The sequence below is a fragment of the Protopterus annectens genome, chromosome 4.part0, assembly GCF_019279795.1.
Source record: "Protopterus annectens isolate FY-2018-M chromosome 4.part0, PAN1.0, whole genome shotgun sequence".
NCBI classification, from domain to species: domain Eukaryota; kingdom Metazoa; phylum Chordata; order Ceratodontiformes; family Protopteridae; genus Protopterus; species Protopterus annectens.
The window spans coordinates 1801234322-1801251185 of record NC_056733.1 but is presented as its reverse complement, the minus strand read 5'-3'; the positions used below and the strand labels follow the sequence as shown (position 1 = coordinate 1801251185).

Here is a 16864-nt window from a genome sequence, read left to right as displayed (position 1 = left end):
TCACAGCCTCACCTCAGGCTTTGTCCCTACTGAATGGCACACTGCTACAGTCATCCCTCTCCATAAAGGGGGAACGATTATGGTAGCGACCATGGAATTTAGCCTGATGAGTCTGATATGTAAGGCTATAGAGTGCATCATCATGGACATGATTAACAAGGATATAAGGAATCTCTAAACTCTAGATCCCACGCAGTTTGGTTTTGTGAAAGGTAGATCATGCCTGCTCAACCTGGTTGACTTCTTTGAGTCAGTCACCAGAGCTATGGATGATGGCAAGGCAGTTCATACAGCCTACCCCGATCTGGCCAAGGCCATTGATACCATTCCCCACTCAGGAATTATTGATAAACTCACTAAACTAGGCATCACTAGGTGTGTTGCAAATTGGCTCACAGATAGAACCCACAGTGTGAAAGAATCAGACTCCAAGTCAGACTGCCAACCAGTCATGAGTGGAGTCCCACAGGGATCGGTCCTGGGTCCTCTCCTATTTAGCATGTACTTCTCAGAAGTCCAGGCCAACAAGGAGGTACTCTGGCTGACCAAGTTCACAGATGGCTGCAAGCTAGGAACCATTATTAACTCCCCAAGTGATGTAGACATCCTACAGAAAGGCCTCAATGAGACCAATGACTGGTGTCAAAACCATGGCCTTAAGCTTAATGCCAAAAAATGCATCGTCATCCCCTTTTGGAAAAACTCAGTTCCCACTAATTATCACATTGATGGAATCCCACTGAACACTGAAGCCGTTATAAGAGATCTGGGGACACAGGTTGACAACAACCTCTCCTTCGACCACCACATTGCCACTGTGGTCAGAAAGTCTTTCTATGTGGCACATCTCATTACACAGGGTTTTGCATCCAGGAAGAAAGAGGTCATCATCTCTCTCTATTCTTTCCTCATTAGGTCAATCATCAAGTATAATGCCCCATTTGGCATGTACCTCACGAGACACATGCAACAGCTGGAAAGGCCACAAAAGTACCCCATGAAGAGGATCCTAGGCCTTAAACACATGTTGTACATGGACAGACTAAAAAAAAAATCCAGCTATTCTCTGTCTCATATTGTCTACTAAGAGGCGATCTCTACTTGACTTATAAAGCCTTGTCTGACCCAGCTCTGTTAGAAATGCTACATCTAAAGAAATCCCGATCCCTCCGCACCACATGCTGCAGAGACCTCACCCTCATTACCACAATCAACAGAACATGCTGGAGGGACACATTCATAACCCAGAGACTGCTCATGCTCTGGAATAGACTCCCCATACATGTCAAGCAGAGCACCTCACTGGACCACTTCAAGAGAAATCTTGTTGAGTGGATGGGAAATAGAAAGTTCTCACCGGGGATCACTCCAGTGGATCTACTTGACAGAGGCACTGGGAACTAATGTCAGGTGGCACGATGCCAGGGCACTTCTATGGGCTAGGCTTGTAAAGGCTCCAGGGCCATTAGCCTTGTACACACCTATGAACCTGTCAACCTATTAAGTTCCTTCACAGCCACAGTGTGGAAAAAAGCAAATATTAATTTATGGTCATAAATTAAAAAAATAAAATAAAATAAATAGAAGGCAAGGACCAGGATTTAACATCTTTACAGTAATTGTGTTTGTGTGTGTGTGTGTGTGTGTGTGTGTGTGTGTGTGTGTGTGTGTGTGTGTGTGTGTGTGTGTGTCTGTGTGTCTTTGTAAGTTATATGGGTAAGCCATAAACTTCATGCATTACTTTTGATTGAATATCTGTTCATTTATCAAATGATCGGTAAGGGGTTTGTATGAAACTTCATATTACAAGACGATAAGCCAAAGTGCCAAACTCAAATGCCTGAAATTCCAAAAGGGTGAAATTTCTGTTTTTACAGCAGGGACACCCCCCTCACACCCAAAACTTATATATACACTTCCACAGTCACACAAGCATGAAGATGTTAGAAGTCTCCTAAAACATAGAAATCAAGTGCTGGCACAGCTTTATTTGCACTGGCCAGCATTTTCTATGGAAAACCTTGATATGTGTTCTGTTCCACTACATCTTCTGATTCACAAGCTTGACACTTGAAATATCTGGTCTTATCTCCTGTATGAATACCATGTTGAAGCAGTGTCAGGTTGAAACATGCTAGTTTGCTCTCTAAACTGAAATGCAAGTAACTCGGAGTAAGTTACATTTTCATAAAACAGTCATTTTGATTCCTAGATTAAGTTGTCAGGCCTTTATAATTCTAGAGTACTAGCATTAACTATAATGTTATTAATTATCTTTGAATTATGTGATTTATTATTCCACTGGCACATTTCAGTAATGGACTTTCAAAAATGTCTGCTACCTTTACTTTAGAAATTTTTTTTTTGTTTTGTTGCTAGTAGTCTTAAAAGTGTCATCATTTTGTAATCATGAATTTTTTATAAACATATGGGCAGGAGGGGATGCCCTCCTGTCTTCTCAAAGGGTTTCTGTTTGATTCCACAGCAACCAATCAGTGAGCCAGCGAGGAGTGCAACTCTGCCCAGACCATCAACTACTCCAGCAGCAGCAACTGCCTCAGGAAGTAGTGGAGAAAATGGACGAGTAGTGAGCCATGATTTTCCCAAGTCTGTGCAGACACTGCCATGTATGGGCCATACCTCTGCAGGAATTGGATTAGGCACAACTGGATTATAACATCAGTACCCCCCACTGGAAACACCTAGTACTTACTATGTTTCAAAGGACGCTGATGGGACGTAACCTGAGAACTAAATATTTTACTTTTCTAAAGCAAAGAAACATTTAATGAGGAAAAAAAACATTTTATGAGCTGCAATAAAGAAGATAACTGAACTGAATTTTAATTTATGTAATGAGCAGAGCATTAATTTGACACTGATGGGATTGTGTGCCATTTTATTTTGACTTGTTTGTTAAAAGTCAGTGTGTGCAATATTTCATTTATTTTATATGGCTTCAAAGCTATGTCCGCATTCCCCCCTTACTTCGTGTTTGTTTGAAGTAAGTACCATATTAAGTTATGTTAAGCTAGTACTAATGACGTCAGCCATGTGCTAGAGGCAGTTCTGAGGGAATATCACTGTCTTGTGATACTGTCTTTTGGTAACCGGTTAAACTACATTACTATATGTACTGGCCCTGCCAATGAGTGAGAGGGCTGTGATATAACAGAAGTGTGTAAAAAATATGAAACATTGATAAATTATATAACATTTTGTGCAAATCCTGAAATGGGAAAGAAGGCCAACTTGATACCCTCTAAATGTATATCTTTTCTTCTGTTTCGGAGTAACCAGATCAGTAACTTAATTTTACATGTTTTTTTACACAGACTTTATGAACGCAACTGCATTTCTAAAGTTATGAAGATTTTATTAAAACTCACCAGGAGTACCTGCAAGGACTATGTGGTACAATGTCATGTATATCAAAGACCACACAGGTTTGTGCCATGAGCTAGGAAACAGCTTGTTTTTAGACCATTAAGTGTTGATGATTCAAAAAAATGTCCTTGAGAGTTGTATTAAGAACCCTTAGTGTTTTATGTTTGTGTCAGAAGTAGCAAAGGGTAGTACAAGACGGCATTTGCTAATATGCTTTTGGTCAGTGTGGAATCAGTCCATCAGCCTGAAAATATTAAGCTATGTCTGGTAAAAAAAAAAAAAACATGCCATTCATAGCTTTTATTTTATTTTATTTATTTATTATTTTTTAATTTTTTTATTTACCTTTACACTTTGATACCATCAATTTAGAGGGAGGCAAGCCAAAAGTTTGCATACTTGAAAGACACTCAGGTAACCTACCCAGTTTTCCATTCTGAAAATGTGTTTTCATATTGTAGAAGACTGAATGTTGCATATACCTATTTGTCTACGTCCTATACTCATCATTAGTCCAGTAATATCAACAGTCATACACATACCTGTTACAGGTCCTGTGTCACCGAACCAATCAAGATTTTGCTTTACTTATAAACAAACCTTTCTTTTTGCCCCATACTTCATTTATAATGAGCTCAACACTCTGAAAGCCTCAGTAACCTGGTGTTGCTTTCTTATATAGCTGGAGGTATTATATGCTCATATAACCACATCATTACACATGTACATTCTATACACAAACTGCATGGAAGCAGTATGCCATGCAATTTAATTTTACAAGTCTGTCCATTTGTTTTGAGAAGCATAAAACTGTGTAGAGGAAGACAAATCTCTAATAAAATTCAAAGCCACACAATGCTTATGTTGCCACCAAACAGGGCATAGAAACGCATTTCTGGTTATTTACAAACACAGTTGGAACTGTTGGAAAAGTCTGTGAGATGTTCAGATTGAAATCTTTATTATTAAACAGTACTAACCACTGTATTCCTTTTGGACTAGAAGGTAATAACTTACACTGTGGATTCACATACTTATTATATGGACTTGTTCTCCTGTTTCCATGGTCACTGTATAGTACTGTTCACCAAGATCAGCATAATTTAATTACATCTCATGCTTCTGAATACACATGATGAACACACAAAATGCTGGCTAATAAGAAAATGCATATTTTGCTGGATAGTCTGACATATTATTTAACAGAATTTTTAGTAAAGTGTGACAGATCCCGGTGAGCAGTATTAATAAAATAGTTTGGTTTTATACATGTTGTGATATTTTTAATTCACTGGTGTAGTTCTTGCAAAGTCAGCAAAACTGTCCTCCATGAAATAATCTCTGACATTTTTTTATTAGCTTGATGTTTACATAATGAAAGTGTACACAGTTTTGATGTGGATAAAGGACTTTTTTGATGTTTGAAAACAACTTAATTTAGTAACAACAAAAGCATCCAATTGGTAATTAAGTGGATTTCTGTAATTCAGTAATAATTCCATTTCATGAGCAAGAGACTTCTAATAGTTATTAGACAATAACATTGTATGCAGCATTTTAGTATATAGATCACTTCACTGGCTGTTGATTAATTCATGGTCTGAAGTTTTATGACTTTGCCCATTTATAAATGATATCAGGATTCTCAGACAACTTTATTAGCATATACTTTACTATAAGCATTCAGCATTGAAGGAATATAAATGCATAGTGCTCAGAAGCTAATATGCTGGGGTCTGTTAGTAAAATATACTACTGGAATGCTTATGACATTGACTAAGAAAGTCAGCATGTAAACATATTTGCAGGTCAGTCAAAAATTATGAGGTATCCATTCTTAGTGCTTATTAATATAGCACTTTGTGGCCTATTACAGTCTGCCTTTTGAACAAAACACACAATGTAGCATTCATTTTTATGCTGAATGGCTCTTTACTGACTGAATTTGCAGAAAAAATATACACAAAATAGATGTAACCCTCTTAGATCAAAGTGCTTCTCTGTTTTTAAAGGGCCTTCAGGACATAAAGGAAAGTGAGATATCAAAGAAACCAGTTGTATTGTTTGCCATCTTGCTTATTTGGTGCTTTGAAAGCATAGTTTGAAACTTTGTACTCTGACTTTTTAAAGAAATGTATTTGTATGAATAAAAACCTTAACTGGGCCTATAGTATATTGGTAATCAAAAGTCAGACTTTTGAATTTAAATTCATTTTTCTTTTGTGTGTGTTCACTGTCTGAATCCAAAGCAAGGTGGCATAAAGGGCCCTGTTAGCAATATTTTTTTAAGTTATCAAGGAAAACAGATACCAACACTTTTATCAATGGCTAAACCACAGTAGCAGAGAGCAGAATAAAGCTGCAATGGATGTAACTGCATGTCAAAATAGCCGTAAAACATTTTTTCTAGAGAATAACTGCACAAACTAAATTCAGATGAACACTTTATTAGCATGCACGATATCAATGCAATTTGAAAGCAATATGCTGAACAAGTAAGCAGTGTAGCTAATTTCTGTACTTTTCAGTTGAAACTTGAGTTTGCACCTCATTCCAAGTTTTAGTAAACTGAAACCCATGTGCAAACAATTTAACAGTTCTAAAATATGTGTCCTGTGCTCACAAGTTTTCATTTTAGAATCATTTATCTACTTAACATTCTTGCCTAGAGGTACTGTGTTGTTATTAAACTGTATCATTGTTCATATTTGAACCAGTGTGTGGACCTCCCCTCCCCGTGGTTATTTATGTAGCTCTGATAATGACTCAACAATGATTGGCAGTTACTATATTCCCTCCCCACACATACCAGTATCATTACAACTTTTTTTTGTTTCTCTCTATTCATTATCGTGTTTAAAAGCAACTGCCCTGGTAAGGGTCATGGCAATTAGCACCACTGGACAGTCCCCCAAAACTTAAGTTGAAGAGCAAAAAAAATGGCTTCAAGTCTTTAAGCAATATGAATGAATGAGTAGCAGCACTTGAGTGTCAAATTGTAGTACTGATTAAAAAGCTGGTATTCCAGATCAGCATTGACAATCAGGCAGTTGCCCACCTCGACAGCAGACACTTGTACCCTGAGCACCTGTCCCCTTCATACTGCCCTGGCTACCGTTCTGGGAGATTGCATGCTGTGTAAGGAAGACCACACGTATGTATCCCCATCAACAGTCTGCAACTCATACTGTGGGATGCTTTGGTGTTGCTTGACAAGTTGAGAGCTATGATCCCTATAACTGGAACATCTTCATAAGGTATGCAGACTAATTCAGCTGACCTGTAGCAACATGGAGAAGCCGTGACTGTACACAAATATCCTCCAGATTGCTGAGCTTCTCAGTCAATGATACCTAACCCAAGTATCAGGTGAAGGAACCTAATTTCTGACACTTGTGTACATGATCTAATTGGAACAGGTGAGGGAGAGACTGGCAAAGATGTGATACTCATTTCTGACAAGTTTGTGGCTTGTATTTGTGATGAGTTTAGAGTCTACAATTTTTCTTCAGCTTATTATATGTTATATGTTTACATGGCAAGTTATGCTGTTACTAGTTTTGCACAGCTGGGTGAAATGTAGGCTGGCATACTTCTTAACTGTCCCTGATTTTGTCTCATATTCTTCCTTGCTTTTCTGGCAAATCAGTAAGGATTGCAGTCAGTCAAGGGTCTACTTCATGTTGTCGAAGACCGACAATATCGAAGCTGATATTGTCGGCACCAGATTAGCGAAAGCAAAAAACATTGAACGTTTAAACGGAAATCTCTGTAAGGGGAGATTTCTGTTTAGTTCAATGCAGTGCAGTCTCGGAGTTGGTATATTTAAGTAGGGGGGTGGGGGTCTTGCCCCCCTGATTGCAAAGGTAAGTATTTATTTTTGTATTTAGGCATTTTTTTTATCTTTCAATGTTTCAGAATTCAATTATAATGGTGTCAACCATATCAGATTCAATATTCTGAAACTTCGATAATATAGACACGTCAGTCAATAGTGGCATATTCCCTTTTGTTCACAAAATGCATTGTTAATGCTAAACATTTTGTACTATTAACTTTTTAAGTAAATTATGGTACTGTTTAAAACTGGCACTGATTTTGGGCCTTTGTTCCCCCATTAGTTTGGCTTTTTCCCCTGACTCTTTAGTAAATAAATTGAGAGTTATGTAGGATGGAATTCAAAGACAGGACACAGCACTACATTTTAAGCACAGCACAGTGAGATACAGCCTGCAGCTTCTTGGGTATGAATCAAGCATGGTACCATGTCAGTGAAATGGAGCACTCAGGAAATCAACACTAGGGCGTTAGGCAAGCTAAGTGGAGGAGTCTAGCTGTCGATGTATATATGACTGGAGTGGTTGATGTCACAGAAAACATTCCAAGGTGTACATGTGGCTATGTTCAATCACTCACACAACAAACCACTTCATCATTTTCATATTGACAGTGGCAGACAGCACACTCTGAACACATTTCATCACACAGATATGGAAGAAAGGGGGAAATAGCAAAGCAAGAAATGGAAATAGCAAGCAGTGTGAAATACATGAGTGTGACCATAAGGAATAAATGGTAAGGGGTAGAAGGGCAGGTTTTTGTGGAAATGCTCATAGGTTTCATATAAGTGGATAAAGGAAGATGAGGAGTGAGGTGAAGAATGGGTTGGGGGGGGGGGGGCAGAGTGAGATAGGAAGGTTGCAGAAGCATGCAAAGAAGAGTAAAATACAATTACCGGTAGTGGGGTATTGGTGCAAACATTGGAGACAACAATGGATGGACACGTGGACAGAGGGTGAACAATTGAAAGGCAGGAGTGTTGGAGGACAAGCAAGGTATGGAGAGTGACACACAAGGTGGGGAAACAGGCATGGGGGGATAGGCCGGAGTATAACACAGTTGCCACACTGACCCCCAAGCCATCCTGCACAAACATCAGTTACCTTTGTGGCTGATGTCATGTGTAGGCTTTCTATGCTGACCCAATGGTCAGAAACTGCTATTCACATTACTTGAGCAGCCATGACAAGATGTGCTCCATTGTCATGATTCAGCCATCAACACATCTCAGATATCAGCACTATACACAGTTGATGCCATCTGACAACAGAACATCCCTCTTGGCAACTAACAGAAGAGGAGACTCTGCTCCCTTCCTGTGTTGTAGGTACAGAGGTCACCAATGAGACAATCAGGTTACCTTCAACAGAGTAATCTCTGTCTGCTTCTGAGCCTGAGGTCTGTAACTAATGGTGCTAAAAATGTTGGCCAACTGAGGTGACCTCTGCTATCTCTCAAGAGGTCATCATGCAGCTTATCAGTGCATCTCAGACATCAAAAGCCTACACAGCTGATGCCATCTGACAACAGAACATCCCTCTCAGCCAGTAACTGAAGAGGAAAGTGTGCACCCCTCCTGTGTTGTAGCCACAGATGCCACCAATGAGTCATCCAGGTTAGCTTCAACATTGTAACGTGACTGCTTCTGAGCCAGAGATCTTGTAACTACTGGTGCTAAAAATGTTGACCAGCACAAACTGAGGTGACCTCTGCAACCTGTCTGCTACTGCTTACAGCAGGACCTGAAAAAAGAAAATAAAACAATAAGAAAAACTCATTAATAAATTAGTTTAATTAAATGTAACATATATTATGAAAGCTGTACAGTGTGGTAATGTGCATCCTGTATACATTCCACCAGTGGGAGTGAGATTCCTGCTGGCAGTGTCATCCATCTTCTCCTCTACTCTTCTGCCACTGTAAGACAAAATGGGAAGAATGCAGTGCGGCATTGTACCTAAGGAACAGAAGGGAAAAATTGGAAAATGATGCTTATGGTAAAGCTTTGACTGTATCTTCTTATCCTTTGCTTCTTACTGGTTAAGCAGGACGGGGGATGCTACAACAAGTGACCATAATGTACTTAGGCTGTTCACCAGAATAGGTGATAGCAGTGGCATCACATGCTGTCCTCTTGAGTTTATGTCAGGCATCAGTCCTGTACTGAGTTTTTGGCATAATGGCCAAAGAAATATCCTTTCTTGGGCACCATGCAGGAGCCCTCCTGTTCCCATTGCCTGAAGTACTCCTAGCCACTGAGGCAGGTCAAGCTGAGGAGCAAATTGGTAGCCTCTTATGCACAGATGCATGTTCAGACTTCATGCAACATAGATTGCAGCACAGTACTGAGGCACTATAAAATGGTTATGTAGTCCAGACTTGCTGAATAACTTCCTTTATCAATACCATGCATGAACATATAGTCCACAGCTATGGGAGGGGCAGTCGTGAGCAAGATAGCACACCCTATAATGATAACATTGGGCATTAGGGTAGTAATTTGGTGACAGCTACACTAAATTATCTCATTAACATAGCCACCCCAAGTTAGTACAATAAAAACTGGTGTCACTATTTTACATGAGATTGCACTAATATGAGTAACCATACAATCAGTATATCACTTCATAAACACATGGAAATATAAAGTAGGCAACACAGAAGTATGGAGAAAAAAGGTCACCTTATAATGTAACCCTACACTATACTGAACTCCCATAAAGAATACTGGGACACAGTGGAATATCTGTATGTGGGTGAGAAATACATCTCAATGGCACTGTCATATCTGACTGTGGGTGGGGGCACACCGACACACCAATGTCAAGACACCCAAGAGGCATGATATATTAAACAGGGAACAAATTCCCCTGTGTGATGAACAAGGTGAGCAGTATATTACAGGGATTCATAACATTGATGCCGGAAAGTGTTTCATGCCCATAATTCAGTAAGTATAGAAAAGTGGAGAAATTGGGGAAATGGCACATCACAACAGTGAACAGGTTAAGTGGGCACCATGTGGGTTTTGGGGATAGTATAAAGTCATAGAGGCATCCATAGCCATGGAAACACAATGCCCAACATGTGTAACTCACAGGTGCACACGACATCTTATGGTCCTACAGGAGAGGCAACAAATGGAAAAGTTCACTACTTAGGAGACTTAGATTTTACTGTAGGCCCCTCAAAGGCACAGCATATGTATCCTGGTCAAAGATAAGGCAGAAAAGCTGTGGGTGGTCATAATAGGAGTCTAGATCAGGTTAAGTGAAGGGTATGCCATGAACAAAACTTGAGGCATTGACAGGGATATGTCCACCAGGGTGAGACCAGAAATATGGAAGATTTTTTACAGAGGTGAAAGACATCCTGGTCTTTGGAGAAGGGGTGGATCCCCTCACACCTTGTGTTGGCCTAGAAGTGGAAGTTTAGGCTGGTTATGACTGCGTGAGTGTTAGAGATGCATTGAGTTAGTATTAGCCAGTACATTTCCATACAGTACAGTGCAGTAGTATATGTGAGGCATTATTTATTTAGCAATAGGCTTCTGCACTCTATCCTACAATTTCCTCTTGTCAACAAATGCAGCTGCCTCTACAAAAAGATATGTAGCCATCCATATGGTTTTAACAGCATATTTCATGTATCACTATGCCTACTCCTTGGATGGTGTTTTCCATGTTTTGCAGTGTCATCACATGTTTATTGCTTTTCAGCTCATACAGGTTCTTCTGTTGGAGGACCAGTAGAACAAGGCAGCACATGCCTTATGCCAGCTGGTCACCTGAAGGTGGTGATGATGACAGCATACATATGGCATAGTCTGATAACACAGTTGTATTGTCAGTAACACTAACTGTGAGGGACTTCACATGCATTCCCTGTCTATGAGTAACCTGATAATGGCAAGCCAAAATCCCAGCCTCAGCAGTGTTTGACAGCCCCACCCAGGCTACACAGGAATCACTAATCCCAACAGCATCCATGTGTTGCACTGCCAGTGACATGCTTGTGCACCCCACAGGGGAAAGGTGTGGCAGTCTTCAGCACCACAATTTTTTCTGGTCTAACCTTACATTTGCACTAACTTGTCATTAATCATAACATATGCAGGTCAGTGGTATACAGCATATGCTGCATGATCTGCAGGATGATGTTAATCACATACATGGGTTTCAGGATGACATCCAGCACCTACAGACTGTTACTGAGTACAAGGACAGGGATTACTCTGTGTTTCTCAGGTCACTGGTGGCTAACATAGCATCTGAAGTAGTTACTTCATTTGTTCTGCAACTTGTGGGTTACGGATCTGACTTTGGATCCAAGCTGGCAGCTTCACAAGTTAAAGGATCTGAGCTCCTAGCTCCTCCCCTACCCATAATCCCCTGCTGCCTACTGCTTTACCTCAGATCGAGTTTGCCGCGGCTGAAGACAGCTACTTGTGAAGAGCTCCTTAAGCTGGGTGAGATCATTTAGATTTTTTCTAATTGAGAGAATTGTTGAAGTGATTTTTAAGTACAGTTAGTATTATTTTCAGTCACATAGAGTTAGTTACCCACTCCTAGTTATCATGGTCGTTAGCTTTCTTTTCTCTCCCTCCCCCTTAGTGTTTGGGTGTGTGTGTGAGTTTTTCATAATGGCGAAAGAGCCCAAAGCCATTTTTTCCAAGTGCACTGAGTGTGGCCATAAGCTTTCCCCAGCTGATGGCCACACTCAGTGTGTCTTGTTCCTGGGGGTGGCCCATTTATCAATGGCTTGCCAAATCTGTGCAGCCTTTAATCCTTGGGCAATCAGGGACAGGAAGAACAAGCTGATCCTGGCAGGGCTTCTCCCCCAGGACTCTGCTTCTTCTTCCTCTCCCTTGAAGGGTCAGGCTACTACTGTAGCCCCGACGCCTTCAGTTCCCCCCACTCTGCCTGGGACTCAAACCCCCTCTACTGTGCAGAGCTCGGGGGACACTAGTGCTTCTTTCTCCGGGGGAAAAAAGGCACAGGGAGAAAGACAGACACAAGTCTCACAAAAGGCGGGCTGAGGCTCACCCCTCAGCCCCCCCTGCTAAAACTACTAGTCCTCCCTCGAAGGTTCCCGGATCCTCCCCCTCTTGGCTCCATTCACTTCGTTTCTCGCCGGAGCTAGAGGAGGAGTACCGGTCTCCTTCGAGGTCGTCGAGGTGGCCCTCCCAGCCTGCTTCGACTTCCTCTAGGTCTACAAGGAGCCTTACCGATGCAGACATGGATTGGATGATGCGTCGATTCCTGTAGACCCAAATGCAGATGGGGGTGCTCTTGCCCCCCCCTCAGGGAGGGAGGGAGCTCAGTCCCTCTTTTTGCTCCGATCACTCCTTCTCTGACGTGGTTCAGGGTTTTGGAGTCATCGGATCTAGGCCCTTTTGGAGCCGGGGTTTCATCAGCGCCGATAGCTCCGGTATCTTCGATGCCGACATTGCCCTCGAGCATGTCGGATCCTAGCGCTCGGTGCCGAGAACCGAGCATCGGATGCGTGGAGATTGGTGTACCTTTGGCTCAGGGTAGGTCGCAGCACACCTCTCTCTCAGATCCGACTGCTTCGGCTCCGACCTCGATCCCTGCTTCAGAGCCGAGGAGACTGCTTTCGGAGCCTGGAGAAAGTAGTTCCCCTTCGGCTTTTGAGGTAGTGGAGAGGGTTCTGTTGAGGTCTTTCAGATCCCCGGTCCAGGCCTCGGATCCTCCCGCCCCCCCCTTTGCATATGGGTCTATCCTCCATCATCCGTCCTATGGGACAGCCCGCTCAAACCCTCCAGTCAGTTCCCTTGGAGGAAGTGAGAACACTGAGAACACTGAGAACACTGGAAAATATGAAGGTCTCTCCAAACACCATTATATTGGGTGACTTCAACTACCCAACCATAGACTGGGAGCATTACTCTAGCTCCAACACCCTAGTCCAAAGGTTCCTAGAATTTATAAACTCAAATGCTATGGAACAACTTGTTACCACTCCCACAAGAGGGGAAAACATACTGGACCTGATCATCACCAACATGGGGACTCTATGCTCCAGATCAGAAGTGTATCCCTCACTGGTAAGATCAGACCATAAACTAATCTCACTGGATATTCACATCCCAACCCCACCCCATGCCCAGAAAAATACAGTGAAAAACTTCTCTAAAGCAAATTTCACACTCCTCAAAACCGAGGTGGAATCCTTCAAAGCCCCCAGGCCTGTGGATAATACGGCCCAGACCACAAAATCCTTTATAAACGCATTCTATGAACACCTTCAGGAATGCATGGATCATGCAATCCCAAATAAAACCAAGACCCAATCCTCCAAAGGCAGAAGTCCTGTCTGGTGGACCCCAGCCATAAACAAACTATACAATAGAAGGAGGAAGCTACTACATGACAGAGCAAAATCCCAAAAAGGGAAGGCATCTCTGATCAGTATTAGCAAAAAACTACGGGCACTCATAAAATCGTCTAAGGCCAGCTTCGAGAGAAAAATTGCACAGGACACTAAGGATAATCACAAGGCTTTCTTTAGTTATGTTAGGAACCTGGGTGGGAATTCCCAGATATGCTCAGAATTAGTCCAAAATGACAAAAAATACACCGAACCCACAGACATTGCCAACATCCTAGCTGACAGGTTCAGCGCAAACTTCTCCCCCCTCCCCACCAAAGGGCTAATATCTATCCCAGCAGAGTGCTGCACCCCTGACATCTCAGATGCTCAGGTAAGAGCTGCCCTCTCCAAAGCAAGAAACACAGCATCAATGGGACCAGACGGTGTCCCGGGCTGCGTCCTACATGAACTCCAAGAAGAGCTAAACCCAAACCTAAGACTACTGTTCAATCTCAGCCTTACTACAGGATATGTACCCAAACAGTGGCGTACAGCAACAGTGGTCCCTCTCCACAAAGGTGGTGCCTCAACGGATCCTGGAAACTATCGCCCCATAAGTCTCACTAGCTTGGTCTGCAAAGCTATGGAAAGGATCATCATGGACCTTATAAATAAAGATATTGGGGACCTACAGACACTGGATCCTACCCAGTTCGGCTTTGTTAAGGGCAGATCCTGCCTCTTAAACCTGGTCGATTTCTTTGAAACAGCCACCAAGGCCATTGACAAGGGGAAGGTGGTCCACACAGCCTACCTGGACCGAAGAAAAGCCTTCGATACAATACCCCACTCGGGCATTATAGATAAGCTCACCAGCTTAAATATAAACCCCTATGTCACTAGATGGGTTGCAAACTGGCTCAAGGACAGAACCCACATGGTTAGAATAGCTGGAGCCATGTCAGACTCAAAACCAGTTACAAGTGGCATCCCCCAAAGGCTCAGGCTTTGGGACCCTCTCTTCGGAGGTACAGGCCAACATGGAAGGACTGTGGCTGACCAAGTTCGCAGATGACTGCAAACTGGGCGCCATAATAGACTCTCCAGCCGACACAAGCATCCTCCAAAAGGGCCTCATAGAAACAGACAACTGGTGCCAGAGCCATGGCCTCAAGCTAAACGCCAAAAAGTGTATAGTCATCCCCTTTGGCAAAAACAAAGTGCCCACAAATTACCACATAGGTGGTAATCCATTAAGTACAGAAGAAGTAATTAGGGACCTGGGGACCCAAGTTGATAGCTATCTCTCATTTGACAACCACGTGGCCAAAGTGGTTAGAAAAACATTTTATATAGCCCACCTAATCATGAAGGGATTCACATCTAGATCAGGGGAGGTCATCGTGCCTCTTTACTCATCCCTCATCAGGCCCATAATTGAGTACAATGCCCCTTTTGGGATGTACCTTACCAGACACCTGCAGCAACTGGAAAGACCCCAAAAGTACCTCACCAAGAGGATCAAGGGACTCAAACAGATGCCATATGCTGCCCGGTTAAAGAAACTCCAGCTCTACTTAGTGGCATACCGCCTGCTCAGAGGCAGTCTGTGCCTGATGTATAAAGCCATGTCCAACCCGGAATTAATGGACATGCTGCACCTCAGAAAATCCAAATCCCATCGAGCTACGTGCTCGAGGGCCTTAAACCTCAGCACTGAAATAAATAGGACATGCTGGAGGGACAGATTCATAACCCAGAGGCTCCCTTCACTCTGGAATAAAATCCCAGTCCAGGTTAGGCAGAGTCCCTCATTGACTCTCTTCAAGAGGAATCTTGATGAGTGGATGGGAGATCGAGGGGTTTACCCCGGGTATCACTTCTGTGTCACTGTTAGACAGAGGCACAGTATACTAACCTCAAAAAAGGGCATGGCAAAATTAATTTAAAATGGGTGGCGAAAGCCATACACACTCTGGCTAGGCTTATAAATGCCCTAGGGCAGATAGCCTAGTATGAACCTATGAACCTATGAACAGGACCCCATGGGCGCGCCCTCCTCAGACAGTCCCACGGAGGAGGTGCCTCGCAAACGGCAGTGTAAACGGAGGCACTTGGACTCCCCTGAGTCCATCTCCACAGATACTGATTTGGATGAAGGGGAAGGTCCCCCAAGGTCACCCCCCAAGGATGTCTCCTTTAGAGACATCATGGAAATGTTGCATATTAGAGGGGGGTGGTCTTCCCAAAAACCTTCCTCTGACAAATCGGTGTTCCTGGAGGCGTTTGAGGTGGGCCCGTCTACCTCCTGGGTGTCCCCCCCCGGCTGACCCCCTGGTGGACTTAATTATCACCAGGGCGTGGAAAGAACCCGACACCATGGAGCCAATCCTGAGATGTCCTGACAAAGTTCTTAGCCCCCCCGCAGATAGGCAGTCCTGGGCTAAGGGGTCTCCTGTTGATGCCATGCTGGTGGCAGCCGCCACGAAGAAGGAGCCCACACAGGAGAGTTCCTCAGTCCATCCTCAGGATAAGGAATCTCGGGTGATGGACCGTATTGGGAAGCAGATGTTTGCTTCAGCAACCTTTTCCATAAGGGCACTGAACTACATGGCACACATTATCAGGCTACAGCGAAACTTGATTAAAGAATATGCTGCAGCCCCTCCAGAGTCCATGACGGTCGCGGATAAGGACACATTTGCGACTCGTATGGCCACTCTAAAGTCCATCTCTAACACGTCCATGCAGTTACTCTCTCACACTACGGAGGGAGCCGCTAGGGCTAGCGGAGCCGGGGTCGTCTTGTGGCATCACGCCTGGCTCCGCCTTTGCAATTTCGCGGATCCCTTCAAGGCGTCCTTCGCGAATGTGCCCTTTGACGGATCTTCGCTTTTTGGTAAGACCGTACGCGAGACGCTGGTCCAAAGCGAGAAGGATGGGAAGACGCTGTCTGCTGTCGGGGTCTGCTTCTCGACTCCCCAACGATCCTTTTCTAGGAATTAGAGGGGACAAAAGAAGTTGCGGCTCCGCAAGTCTCAGCAGTCCCACCCAGCTTCGGACTCCTCGTCCTCTAGAGGCAGAGGAGGACAAGGTGGACGTCGGCCCAGAGGCAGAGGGGGGCCGCGTAACTTCAGGTTTAGGGAACCTTTCTCAGACAGGCCCACAGCAGCCCTGAGGGCTTACCCAACTGTCCCTCTCTGGAGGCATTCAGGGGGGGCGTTTATCGGAGCACCTGTCAAATTAGGAGTCCATCATGACAGATCGATGGGAGCTCCGAATCATATCCGGAGGTTACTCCATT

The 16864-nt window shown here is 43.4% G+C and overlaps 1 protein-coding gene across 3 annotated transcripts in view; it reads left to right on the top strand.

Annotated features, from left to right (window-relative positions):
- Positions 1-5551, top strand: part of GRIA1 (glutamate ionotropic receptor AMPA type subunit 1) — a 2520544-nt gene extending 2514993 nt beyond the window's left edge. For 2 of the 3 annotated variants that reach the window (XM_044069490.1, XM_044069489.1), the window contains exon 16: positions 2465-5551. In XM_044069490.1, coding sequence (XP_043925425.1) covers positions 2465-2677 — 213 coding nt within the window. In that variant the 3' untranslated portion in view covers positions 2678-5551. The remainder of the gene's footprint in view (positions 1-2464) is intronic. The other variant, XM_044069493.1, reaches the window with a different exon arrangement.
- Positions 5552-16864: the final 11313 nt, after the last annotated feature.